This window comes from Bison bison, unplaced genomic scaffold (assembly GCF_000754665.1).
Source record: "Bison bison bison isolate TAMUID 2011002044 unplaced genomic scaffold, Bison_UMD1.0 scf7180017864261, whole genome shotgun sequence".
NCBI lineage: Eukaryota > Metazoa > Chordata > Mammalia > Artiodactyla > Bovidae > Bison > Bison bison.
The window spans coordinates 1,362,828-1,377,098 of record NW_011494833.1 but is presented as its reverse complement, the minus strand read 5'-3'; the positions used below and the strand labels follow the sequence as shown (position 1 = coordinate 1,377,098).

Genomic DNA, 14,271 nt, shown 5'->3' with positions numbered 1-14,271 from the left:
ATATTTATGGTGAGAAAGAGCTGAATTTCTGATGCACTGATACTTTTCCAATATCGTGAGTCTGCTCCTAAAGCAAATCAAACATTCAGTTATACCTCTTAGATCTGAGGACAGAAATGTCTTCCAATATTTTACTAACACAGAAATCAGAGAGTGATTTTTCTAACTTCAAATGTATTATTGGGATTCTTCACACCAAGAAGACAGCCTCTAAGCAATCTCGGAAGGGTGTTTGGTCACAAGTACACATCAAGGAGCATTGCATTCAGGGAGAAGTTTACTGACTATTATAGAACTTGGTGTAACCCTATTCCCTGAGTATCTCAAGGCTGTGTGCCCTGACTGAGCCTTATATATAAAAGCAGAGACATTACTTTGCTGACAAAGGTCTGTCTAGTCAAAGCTATGCTTTTTCCAGTAGTCATGTATGGATGTGAGAGTTGGACCATAAAGAAAACTGAGTGTCAAAGAACTGATGATTTTGAACTGTGGTGTTAGACTTCTCCCCTAGAGAGTCCCTTGGATTGCAAGGAGACCAAACCAGTCAAACCTAAAGGAAATCAGTCTTGAATATTCATTGGAAGGACTGATGCTGAAGCTGAAACTGCAATACTTTGGCCACCTGATGCGAAGAACTGACTCATTGGAAAAGACCCTGATGCTGGGAAAGATTGAAGGCAGGAGGAGAAGGGGATGACAGATGAGATGGTTGGATGGCTTCACCAACTCGATGGACATGAATTTGAGCAAGCTCTGGGAGTTAGTGATGGACAGGGAAGCCTGGTTTGCTTCAGTCCATGGGGTCGCAAAGAGTTGGACACGACTGAGCGACTGAACAAAACTGAGCTGAAGTGATGTATCAAATTGATAACTAATGAAAACTCACTGTATAGCACAGGGAACTCTACTCAATGCTCTGTGGTGACCTAAATGGGAAAGAAATTCAAGAAAGGAGATATACATATACGTATAGCTGATTCACTTTTCTGTACAGTAGAAACTAACATAATATTTTAAAGAAAATATACTCCAATTAAATAAAAGTACTGGAAAGTCACATCAAAGGTTTGAGTTTATCTGGGTAGAATATATTTGCAGCAAATTCCAAAATTACCAAGGAAGAAAGTCGTTTGTGCAGCTGACTTTGTTTTATAATTTGCATATAATTTCCTAGAGAAACATCAAGCTTCTTCGATAATATTAGCACAAACTATTAGAATCTAATGATCAATATGCTTTACGTCTTCTTTGTGAAATTAGACTATATAGAGTTTCAAGATTTATTTTCCTACATTTTTTTTAGAATAATCCAGTGATTAGACTTGCAAAAAATGCAACTTACTCAGCTTTTTGTAGGGAAAGAATGACTTCTTCTCCATTTAACATCATCTGATATTGAAGTTCAGGTTCATATCTTTCCTAAAAATATTTAATAACATAATGATAATTTACATTTCTGAATCTATCTAAAATAATTATAATGATATAGGTAGCTGTACAGAATAATAATTACAAATGCACGTAAGATAAAAGCAGTTCTCATGCTTCTAAAATATGTAAAAGAAAACACAAATTTTACACCAAGATAGATTTCCAAAAAGTACAATAACATGGTAATAATACAGATCAAATTCACTCTAATATGTAAGATAGGGACTTATCATTTGCTCTAACATATGGTATACAGTTCTGTACTCTAATGGATCCTAATAGGGTAATAATAAGGCACATATTTTTACTGCTTTAAAGCTAAACCAAGTATACTAAAAAAGCTCAAACAAAAACATGCTAAAAGTTAAAATAAAAATTATTAAATGAGGAAAATCTTTGCAAAAATGTAATAGTCAAAGAGTATCTTCAACACAGTAAAAAAAAAATCTTGTAAATTAATGAGATAATTTTATCTCCTAGGAATGGCTGCCATTCCTGTCTTCCTTTATTTTGTTCTCCCCACAAACTTGGAGAAATATCCAAGCTGCTTTATTCTTTCTGATCCAGGGAGTCAGTTAACTTCCTTCCTGCTGCTTCCGTGCAAAAAAGCATTTGAAGAAAACCTATGCCGTCTCCAGGGCAAAGGGGAGCTTTTGTATAAATGTATTTCAAAACTAAACTATTAGATGTTGACTGTGACATCACTTCTACTAGTAAAAAGATCCTTTGCTGTTTCATTAGATGACACCATGGTCAATCCATTGCTTACCTCTTTGCCATGCTTCTCTTTTTGGTTATTCTGTATCTCTCTTTTGTGTAAAATGTGTAGTTTCTTAGGATGAACTACTTCATACAGCTCTGATTCAAGTGTTTGTCTTATGGTTATTGCTAGAGAAAGAGACATAATATTGATATAAAATATGTAAATGTTTTTGTTGACTGGTTTGTTGAAATCACGTGGAAGACAATTCCCATTGAGAAGAGAAACGCTGAGAAGAACAATTTCCTTCTTCTACTTAAGCTTTGATAACAAAGAATTTTTCTTTAGCTTTCTCTCCCTCTCCTGGAAAGACATGACAATGATGAAATTAATTCTTTGGAATTGTCAATATATTAGTGCTTACCTTGAGTCTGAATAATGAGGCAGAGGATGGAGAGCAGGACCAAAGACATGCTGGCTACTGCAGGTAGCTGAGAAGTCCTACTCAGCACAAAGTTGTGATCTGACCAGTTGTCCAGTTTTATCTCCCCTCCTTCACTGTCCAGCTTTATCTTCCCCCTACTTCTCTTTACAAATTGAAAAAAAGTTTTAAAAATCGCAAACCTTCTTTGGAAGTTTGGGGAATGTTTCCTAATGGCTTTGAAAAGTTGCCAAGACATTGCACTGTCAAGACCATGAGAATGTTCCTCATTTCTGAGAAGTTTTTATGTCTGTGGTTACATCTTGTTAAGGACTCACATCTGGGCAACTGCTTGGCTCTGGTGCTCCAATAGCATGGGAAAGTACCTACTAAGACTGAGATATCTGTATATTTAAGAAAATCTATCAGTCTGTACTGGGAAAGACTGTTTTGAAAAAGTGTTGTTGATTTTCTGGACCAGCAAAAGATATAAATGCTTATAGAGAAAACTTAAATTGAGAGAAAAATAGTTGGGCACCCAATGGCCCAAGATTATGTTTATGTTTCTTTGATTTCAGATTACTTCTTTTGGATAAAATACTAGAAACTATTATTTAGTAAAAAAGGTAAAACAATTTGAGATTCTTGGTATCCATTGACCTGGTATTTCTCAGTTAACTCTAAATTATATTCCTATTAGTAGAGTTTTCCCAATCTAAAAATCAATGCTCTTTAACTACTGAGTTTATTTTTTACTGATACATTTGGGAGTTTGCAAGCATCAGATTGTAAGTTTTATAGTAATCTCTCCATGTCTATGCTTCTCTTTGTTTTTCTACATTCTTTTGAGTCATTTAAGTTTGCTCTATAATTTTCTATATCTTTTGCTGGTCTAGAAGATCAAAATTCTACATGTATCCTATAGTATGCATGCATACATGCTAAGTCGCTCCAGTCGTGCCTGACTCTGTGCGATCCCGTGGACAGCAGCCCACCACCCTCGTCTGCCCATGGGACTCTCCAGGCAAGAATACTGGAGTGGGTTGCCATTTCCTTCTCCGATTTAATTGCTAAGTCACGTCTAACTCTTTGGAACCCCATGGACCTTAGCCCACCAGGCCCCTCTGTCCATGGGATTTTCCAGGCAAGAATACCGGAGTGGGTTGCCATTTCCTTCTCCCGTATCCTATAGTAGTTACCATTAAAATTTAGCAAAATAAAATCCTAATAACATCTAACTACCATCAACTAATACAAGATCCTGCAATGGTGTAACCCTTATCAGCATCCCACCCCTAGCCACCTTACATCTTGTTGTCAGGTGTTTTAATTCTACCATTATTTTCATCCCCTGGTCATTATAGTTAGTTTTGTGTTTTATACAGATACTATTTGAAATTACTCATAAGCATACCATCTTCTTTTCTCCAAGATTCCTTTTTGTAAAACATATTTTCTAACAAAGCATCTCTTAGAGTAAACGGAGTACTGTGTTTTAAAATTCTTTCCCAGGAGACTATATTTATTTCACTATATTCTTTAATGGTAGTTAGGTGGGAATACAGTTTTAGGATGACAATAAATGTATCAGCATTTGGGAACTATTTTACTGTTTTTTTTGGGGGGGGGCAACTCATATTACTGTTGAAAATTCTACTTTCAGACTATTAAAAAACAAATTATTATTATTATTATTTTTGCTATTTATACAAATAACAGGGCTTCCCAGGTAGCACTAGTGGTAAAAGTACTTGCCTAACAATGCAGAAGACATAAGATGTACAGGTTCCATTCCTGGGTTGGAAAGAGCCTCTGGAGGAGGACACGACAATTCACTCCAGTATTCTTGCCTGAAGAATCCCATGGACAGAGCAGCCTGGCCGGCTACAGCCCATAGGGTCTCAAAGAGTCAGACATGACTGAAGCAACTTGGCAGCAGCAGCATACTACTAATATTGCAAGATAAATTAAATATTTATTGAGATCATGTTAATTTGAGTTTACACTAAATTAATACTACATTTCCGGGCATTTCAAGATGACCCTGATACTGTCCTTGAAAATGAAAAGTGTAAGTTGTTCAGTGGTTTCCGATTGAACACCAGTTCTCCTGCATTGCAGGCGGATTCTTTACTGTCTGAGCCACCAGGGAAGCCCAAGAATACTGGAGTGGGTAGTCTATCCCCTTCTCCAGCAGATCTTCCTGACCCAGGAATTGAACCAGATCTACTGCATTGCAGGTGGATTCTTTACCAGCTGAGCTACTAGGGAAGCCCGATGCTATCCTTAGTATTCCTGTAATAAAGTCTAATAATAGAAATTAATCTACAAATAGATACAGTTTATGCAAATGGTAAATATTGTGACTGAGGCTTGTGCATTATATTCAGGTAGATTTTAGAATACATCATTTGGTGCAGGGGGTGGGGTGGGGGGAGAGAGATTATTATTAGCTAGAAAAGAAATAGTGGAAGGAGTATTCTGGTGAGAGAAAACTAAGTGAGAAAAGCCAATGGATATGTAGAAAACACAAATGTATGTATAACTACAGTCCATTTCCATGACTTAAATACAGCATAAAAAGTATGTATTCACCCCACTCTGGTATTCTTGCCTGGGAAATCCCATGAACAGAGGAGCCTGGTGGGCTATGATCTAGAGGATTGCAAAGAGTTGGAAACAACTTAGCGACTAACCAGCAACAAGCTTATGGAGAGACAAATATTAAAGGCCTTGAAGACAATGGTGCGTATTGGTACATATCTTAGAAATAGTTAGCTCATAAAATTATCACACTTGCTAATTGATTGGATGTAGCAACTAAGGGATATAGAAAAATCTTGAATGATTTTTAAGGTGAAGTTTGAGCAACTGTATGAATTTGACAGATGCTATCTTCTAATTTGGTCAGTTAGTGAGAGTTGCAGTTTAGTTAAAACTCTTAAAGGCAGGATATATAAATCCTGGTGTGTCCTTCAGGAGCACAGTACCATGAAGATAACAGATGTTTGAAAATATGAATGTTCAGTGAAAGAAGTTTATAAACTGCACTATCTGCCCAAGATACTGATGCTGTTTGTTAGAGAGTTGAGTATCAGTCTATAAATTAAAGCTGGGGAAATAACAATGAAAGGGTTGTTTACTTAATGCATCTGGAGGGAACAAGGAATGATATATACATGTACCCTTCTGAATAAAATATCCAAGGAATTACTAAACATAGGGCTTAAGAAATCATGGCAAATATCCTGACCACAGAGAAGTTTGTTCCCATAAAACTTAACAACTTAACAGTAATTGGAAAGTTTCATGATAAAGTATACTTGGTGATTAGGAAAGTTGTTTAAATACTGTTTAACTAGAAATAAAACAGGAACATGAATAAAAATGGCAAAATCCCTTAAAATGTAAATATTTTGCATGCATTCTTTTATTTGGTAATTGTAATAGATTTAAGTCTTTGGTTCAAAGATTATGATTCCCAATTTATAGATGACTCAAAGATACTTAGTACAAATCATCCAGAAGGTATGTAATATCTGTCTCTTAAGTCACTGACATAGGAGAGTTGCTTGATAAGAGAACTAAAGTATTTCAAATATTTTATTGAGGGAGATATCCATGATGGCTTCAACTGCTTCAAGGGAAAAGTCTATTTTAAAAATATGAGAGGGTAGTAATTAGTGGGTTGAGTGAGAGGTTTGAGATGAGAAGAGAGGGTTTAGAATAATTAAACATAGGGGTTGATACATATATACTATTGATATTATATATGAAATAGATAACTAATGACAATATACTGTATAGCACAGGGAGCTCTACTTAAAGCGCTCTGGTGTCTTGAATGGGAAGAAAGTACAAAAGGAGGGGATATATGTATGTGTATGGACATGTGTGGGCTTCCCAGGCAGTGCTAATGGTAAAGAACCCACCTGCCAATGCAGGAGATGTGAGAGACCCAGGGAGATTCAATCCCTGGGTCAGGGAGATCCCCTGGAGGAGTGCAAGGTAGCCCACTCAAGTCTTCTGGCCTATAATTAAAACCTATTTATACTCATCAACTAAATAAGTGACAACTATTTCTCCCCCAAATATAAGAATTCACCTGGCTCTCATACTCCTTCCTCTTTCCCAAGTCCTACATGGTGTTGATATTACCCAGACTTTAGTTCAGTTCAGTTCAGTCTCTCAGTCATGTGTGACTCTTTGCAACCCCATGGACTGCAGCACACCAGGCCTCCATGTCCACTGCCAACTCTCGGGGTTTACTCAAACTCATGTCCATTGAGTCAGTGAGGCCATCCAACCATCTCATTCTCTGTCATCCCCTTCTCCTCCTGCTTTCAATCTTTCCCAGCATCAGGGGCTTTTCAAATGAGTCAGTTCTTGACATCAGGTGACCAAAGTATTGGAGTTTCAGCTTCAGCATCAGTCCTTCCAATGAATATTCAAGACTTATTTCCTTTAGGATGGACTGGTGAGATCTCCTTGCTGTCCAAGGAAATCTCAAGAGTCTTCTCCAATACCATAGTTCAAAAGCATCAATTCTTTGGTGTTTAGCTTCCTTTATGGGTCCAACTCTCACATCCATACATGACTACTGGAAAAACCATAGCTTTGACTAGATGGACCTTTGTTGGCAAAGTAATGTCTCTGCTTTTTAATACATTGTCTAGGTTGATCATAACTTTTCTTCCAAGGAGCAAGTGTCTTTTAGTTTCATGGCTACAGTCACCATCTGCAGTGATTTTGGAGCCCAAGAAAATAAAGTCTGTCACTGTTTCCACTGTTTCCCCATCTATTTGCCATGATCATGAATCAAGGCAAATTGGAAGTGGTCAAACAGGAGATGGCAAGAGTGAACATCGACATTTGAGGAATCAGCTAACTAAAATGGACTGGAATGGGTGAATTTAACTCATATGACCATTATATCTACTACTGTGGGCAAGAATCCCTTCAAAGAAATGGAGTAGCCATCATAGTCAACAAAAGAGCCCAAAATGCAGTACTTGGATGCAATCTCAAAAACAACAGAATGATCTCAGTTTGTTTTCATAGCAAACCATTCAATATCACAGTAATCCAAGTCTGTGTCCTGACCAGTGATGCTGAAGAAGTTGAATGGTTCTATGAAGAACTACAAGACCTTCTAGAATTAACACCCCAAAAAGATGTCTTTTTCATTGTAGGGGGCTGGAATGCAAAAGTAGGGAGTCAAGAAATTCCGGGAGTAACAGGTAAATTAGACCTTGGAGTATGGAATGAAACAGGACAAAGGCTAACAATGTTTTCCCAAGAGAATGCACTGGTCATAGCAAACACCCTCTTCCAACAACACAAGAGAAGACTCTACACATGGACATCACCAGATGGTCAATACCAAAATCAGATTGATTATATTTTTTGCAGCCAAAGATGGAGACGCTCTATACAGTCATCAAAAACAAGACTGGGAGCTGACTGTGGCTCAAATCATGAACTCCTTATTGCCAAATTCAGACTTAAATTAAAGAAAGTAGGGAAAACCACTAGACCATTCAGGTATGACCTAAATCAAATCCCTTAAGATTATACAGAGGAAGTGACAGATAGATTCAAGGGATTAGATCTAATAGACAGAGTGCCAATGCACTACAGATGGAGGTTTGTGACATTGTACAGGAAACAGGGATCAAGACCATCCCCAAGAAAAAGAAATGCAAAAAGGCAAAATGGTTGTCTGAGGAGGCCTTACAAATAGCTGTGAATAGAAAAGAAGTGAAAGGCAAAGGAGAAAAGTAAAGATATACCCATTTGAATCCAAAGTTCCAAAGAATAGCAAGGAGAGATAGGAAAGCCTTCCTCAGTGATCAATGCAAAGAAACAGAGAGAAACAACAGAATGGGAAAGTCTAGAGATCTCTTCAAGAAAATTAGAGATACCAAGGGAACATTTCATGCAGAGATGGGCACAATAAATGACAGAAATGGTATGGACCTAATAGAAGCAGAAGATATTAAGAAGAGGTGGCAAGAATACACAGAAGAACCGTACAAAAAAGATCTTCGTGACCCAGATTATCACGGTGGTGTGATCACCAACCTAGAGCTAGACATTGTGGAATGCATGCGAAGTCACGTGGGCCTTAGGAAGCATCACTACGAACAAAGATAGTGGAGGTGATGGAATTCCAATTGAGATATTTTAAGTCGTAAAAGATGATGCTGTGAAAGTACTACCTAGACTTACACTGTCTAAAAAATAGTCACTAGCCACATGTGGCTGTTAAGGTTAACATTAATTAAACTAAATATAATTGAAACATTCAGTTCCACTGTCATAGAAGTCATAATTCAAGTACTCAATAACTATGTTGCTGGTGACTCCCATGTTGCAGGGTGATGATATAGAAGATGTCCATCAAAACGGAAAGTTTTCTTGGATAGAATTACCTAGATTTTCAAATCATGGAAATTATGAATACACTTTGGGGGGGCTATAATGATTTTGTTTTAGGATACATACATTTTATCAAGGTATTTGATCATCTCTGTTTCATATATCTCTTGTGGTATACACTGGATTTTCTTTCTTCTTATTTATTAATTTATATAAAAGGCTTTCAAGTGGGTCTTTATGTCATTAATTTTTATAACCTTTAATGCTTGAGAATATTTTTGAATCAAACTCTGATAATTGAATAAAGAGTTTAGTTGGGCATAAAATCATAGTTCTAAGTTCTTTTCCTTCAATATTTTAAAATTGCTATTGTATTTTCTTCTTGCATCTATTACAGCTGTTGGAAAATGTGGTTTCAGTATAATCTTGGTTGTTTTCAATGTGATATACTATTTCTTTTGGAATCATTGGATTTTTTTTTTCTTTGTTTTAAAGTTCCTAAATTTTCTATAACTACCTAGGGGCACAATTTTTTTTTTTTTTAATGTTTTGCTCCTCTTCTCCTTTTGACTCTCCATGGTTTTTCTCACACCATGCTCTTTTCTCTTTCTTAAGTCTGGAAAATTCATTTGCATTATTCAAGTTATTTCCTTATCTCTACTTTTTTGAATTTTCTGTCTTTGGGGCATTTCTATTATTTGGATTTTAACATTTCTACTATCATTAATCTTTGGAAATGTTTGCTTCCTTAATGTGTTATTTTGGAGTCAGCTACCTCATTTTGACATGACATTGTTACTTATTCTATTAAGCAATACATGTAGAGATGGACAGCCTCAGATATTACCAGCTAGAAAAGCTAGAAAGTGGGAAGTTGATGAGTTTCCCACAGGTTGAAAAACCTCAAAGACCAAGAAACAAGTCAGTTACTCAACACTCACAGACAGTTTTCAGATCTTCACCGTTTGCACCTAGAGAAATAGTATTAGGAAGAAAAAGCCCTTAGTTGTTAACTTCCTCTGTCAGTTTAGAGCTGGTGGGGTGAGAAAGCAACTTTCAGGGATTAGTCTTATTGCCTCTGAATTCTTACTTCTCAGGGTTTCTCTTTTGCCTTAATTTTATCCCTGAGTCTGCCAGGACTTATCCCAGTTGTGGTAGCTATAGTAGACAACACTGCGGAGTCAAAGCAAAGCTGGCAAACAGCCAGAGGAGCACAATACATCCTGTTCCTCTCTTATTTACCCTCTCACAGACTTGCCCAAGCTGCCTCCTGATCCAAGCCAAAACCACACACAGAAATCTAAAAACAAGCCCACAGTCACTCCCATATTATCCAGGGAAGTCTTCCAGTTGTCTTAAGTTCTTCTTGGACCAAAGAAATAGTCAGCTGGGCTACATCAGCTCTTTGCTCCAAATCCCTGGATGATTTTTAAATATAAGCAAGATACACATGTTTTCTTTCCTCACTAAATTTGCTTAGAATTAGATCATTCTGTTGAATGAGTCCCTCAAAACCCCTTTCTAGTTATGAAACCGATTTGTATCAGTGTTGCTTCTTTTTTCCTATTTGCTTCTCTATTTAGTGTTTCAAGAAAAAAGCAGAAGCCTAAACCAAACAGCTCTTGTATCCTTAGTTGTGAGACCCACACATTGCTAATGGAGGTATTGTTTGAGGTCACTAGAGCCATAGCATGTGGAAGATTTACCATCTCAAGAGAAATTAGAAGACTTAAATATAAGTTTGCTTATGGCATTATCTTCAGTTACAACAAAATAAAAGGTGCCTATGAGTCAGTTCTTTGCATCAGGTGGCCAAAGTATCGGAGCTTCAGCTTCAGCATAAGTCCTTCCAATGAATATTCAGGACTGATTTCCTTTAGGATTGACTGGTTGGATCTCTCTGCAGTCCAAGGGACTCTTAAGAGTCTTCTCCAAAAAAAAAAAAGGGTCTTCTCCAACACCACAGTTCAAAAGCATCAATTCTTCAGCACTCAGCTTTCTTTATGGTCCAACTCACACATCCATACATGATCACTGGAAAAGACCTTGATGCTGGGAAAGATTGAAGGCAGAAGGAGAAGGGGATGACAGAGGATGAGATGATTAGATAGCATCACCAACTTGATGGATATGAGTTTTAGCAAGCTCTGGGTGTTGGTGATGGACAGGGAAGCCTGGTGTGCTGCAGTCCATGGGGTCGCAACAATTCAGACACGACTGAGTGACTGAAATGAACTGAAGATATCACTACACACCTATTAGAATGGCCAAAATCCAGAACACTGACAGCATCAAATGCTGGGGAGGATGTAAAGCAATAGGAGCTCTTGTTATATGCTAGTGGGAAAGCAAGATGTTTCAGCCACTTTGGAAGACAGTTTAGCATAACCATACAGTCCAGCAATCTCACTCCTTGGTATTTAGTCAAATGAATGAAAACTTAAGTTTGTGCAAATACCTAAATATGGACAATTACAGCAGCTTTCTCATAACTGCCATAAATTGGAAGTAACTAAGATATCCTTCAATAGTTGAATGGATAAATAAATAGCAGTATATCTAGAAATGGAATTTTATTCAGCAGTGAAAATAAATGAACTACCGAGAATGAAAAGACATGGAAGAAGCAAATGCATATGGCCACGTGACAGAAGCCAATACAAGAAAAGTTACATACCTTTTGATTTCAACTGTATGACAATGGTTTCCAGGGGCTAGGGGTGTGGGAGGAAAGAATCTGCAGAAAAAAGAGGCAAGTACCTCATAAATGCTTCCCAGGTGGCTCAGTGGTCAAGAATCTGCCTGCCAATGCAGGAGACGTAGGTTTGATCCCTGGGTCAGTTTGATCCCTGGATCAGGAAGATCCCCTGAAGAAGGAAATGGCAACCCAGCAACTCACTCCAGTATTCTTGCCTGGAAAATCCCATGGATAGAGGAGCCTTGGGGGCTACAGTCCCTGGGGTTCCAAAAGAGTCAGACATGACTCAGAGTTTAAACAATAACAACCATACAATACTTTGTCTGGTACTCTAATGGTGGATATATGGCATCACTGTGTGTTTGTCCAATCCCTAGAACACATAACACTAAAGATGGACCCTATGTCAAGGCTGTATATTGTCACCCTACTTATTTAACTTATATGCATAATACATCATGAGAAATGTTGGGCTGGAAGAAGCACAAGCTGGAATCAAGATTGCCAGGAGAAATATCAATAACCTCAGATATGCAGATGACACCACCCTTATGGCAGAAAGTGAAGAGGAACTAAGAAGCCTCTTGATGAAAGTGAAAGAAGAGAGTGAAAAAGTTGACTTAAAGCTCAACATCCAGAAAACGATGATCATGGCATCTGGTCCCATCACTTCATGGCAAATAGATGGGGAAACAGTGGAAACAGTGTCAAACTTTATTTTTGGGGGCTCCAAAATCATGGCAGATGGTGATTGCAGCCATGAAATTAAAAGATGCTTACTCCTTGGAAGGAAAGTTATGACCAACCTAGATAGCATATTCAAAAGCAGAGACATTACTTTGCCAACAAAGGTCCGTCTAGTCAAGGCAGGTTTTTCCAGTGGTCATGTATGGATGTGAGAGTTGGACTGTGAAGAAGGCTGAGTGCCAAAGAATTGATGCTTTTGAACTGTGGTGTTGGAGAAGACTCTTGAGAGTCCTTTGGACTGCAAGGAGATACAACCAGTCCATTCTGAAGGAGATCAGCCCTGGGTGTTCTTTGGAAGGACTGATGCTAAAGCTGAAACTCCAGTACTTTGGCCACCTCATGCAAAGAGTTGACTCACTGGAAAAGACTCTGATGCTGGGAGGGATTGGGGGCAGGAGGAGAAGGGGACGACAGAGGAAAAGATGGCTGGATGGCATCACTGACTCGATGGACGTTGAGTTTTAGTGAACTCCGGGAGCTGGTGATGGACAGACAGGGAGGCCTGGCATGCTGCAATTCATGTCGCAAAGAGTCGGACACGACTGAGTGACTGAACTGAACTGAATATAAATTAAGGATTTTGAATTGTAATGATATGTCAACGTAGTTTCATCTACTATGACAAATGTCCAACTCCAATGGGGAATGTTGATAATAGGGGAGGTTGTGCATGTGAGGGGTAGGAAGTATATGGCAAATCTCTGTACCTTCCACTCAATTTTACTGTGAATCTAAAACTTCTCTAGAAAATAAAATCTTTGTCTCTTCTCTACAGTCATGGGAATGAACCAAAATAAAATGAGTGAACCGTGTGTTTGTTGCAGCTAATCAGATTATCCCAATTGCTTTGGTTTCTGCTATAGTTGCATATAGGTTTCCCTGGCTGTTCAGTGGTAAAGAATCCGCCTGCAATGCAGGAGTTAGATTCCTGGGTCAGGAAGATTCCCTGGAGGAGGGCATGGCAATCCACTGCAGTATTCTTGTCTGGAGAATCCCATGAACAGAGACGTCTGGTGGGCTGCAGTTCATAGGTTCACAAAGACAGAAGTAACTGAGCACACATGCATAGTTGGATATATTTTGTTGCTTATACTTGATATCCTTATAAAAATTTGTTATTCAGCAACCAGCAAGATAAATATAAGCATCTCAAATATAAATATTGTTTGTTCTTGATTCTTTACAAGTTGTTTCTGTTAATTTTTATAGTCCATGCTCGTGTTCAGTTGCATCAGTCGTGTCCGACTCTTTGTGGCCCTATGGACTGCAGCCCACCAGGTTCCTCTGTCCATGGGCTTCTCCAGGCAAGAATACTGAAGTAGGTTGTCATGCCCTTCTCCAGGGGATCTTCTCTACCCAGGGGTCCAAACTGCATCTCCTGCATTGCAGGTGGATTCTTGACTGCTGAGCTGCCAGGGAAGCATTTGTATGGCACTAGCCTATTTATTCTGCAGATGCATTCCTCCCACACCCCTAGCCAAGCAGGAAGAACTGTGTTCCTTCTGAATCATTGATTTTTATTATTTGGTTGGCTGGTTTGTTTTCCCAGTAGTCATGTATGGATGTGAGATTTGGACCATAAAGAAGGCTAAGCGCTGAAGAATTGATGCTTTTGAACTGTGGTGTTGGAGAAGACTCTTGAGAGTCCCTTGGACTGCAAGGAAATCCAACCAGTCCATCCTGAAAGAAATCAATCCCAAAAATTCATTGGAAGAACTGATGCTGAAGCTGAAGTGCCAATACTTTCACCACCTGATGAGAAGGGCTGATTCATTAGAAAAGACCCCGATACTGGGAAAGATTAAAGGCAGGAAGAGAGGGGGACAACAGAGGACAAGATGGCTGTGACATCACCAACCTGATGGACATGAGTTTGAGCTGGCTCTGGGTGAT

The 14,271-nt window shown here is 38.4% G+C and overlaps 1 protein-coding gene across 1 annotated transcript in view; it reads right to left on the bottom strand.

Annotated features, from left to right (window-relative positions):
- LOC104994589 (disintegrin and metalloproteinase domain-containing protein 28-like) overlaps window positions 1-14,271 on the bottom strand; it is a 126,520-nt gene that overhangs the window by 22,835 nt on the left and 89,414 nt on the right. The window contains exons 22-24 of the mRNA XM_010848216.1: window positions 2,556-2,718; window positions 2,201-2,319; window positions 1,343-1,419 (exon numbers count right to left, since the gene is read on the bottom strand). Of these exons, the coding sequence (XP_010846518.1) occupies window positions 1,343-1,419; window positions 2,201-2,319; window positions 2,556-2,718 (359 nt within the window). The remainder of the gene's footprint in view (window positions 1-1,342; window positions 1,420-2,200; window positions 2,320-2,555; window positions 2,719-14,271) is intronic.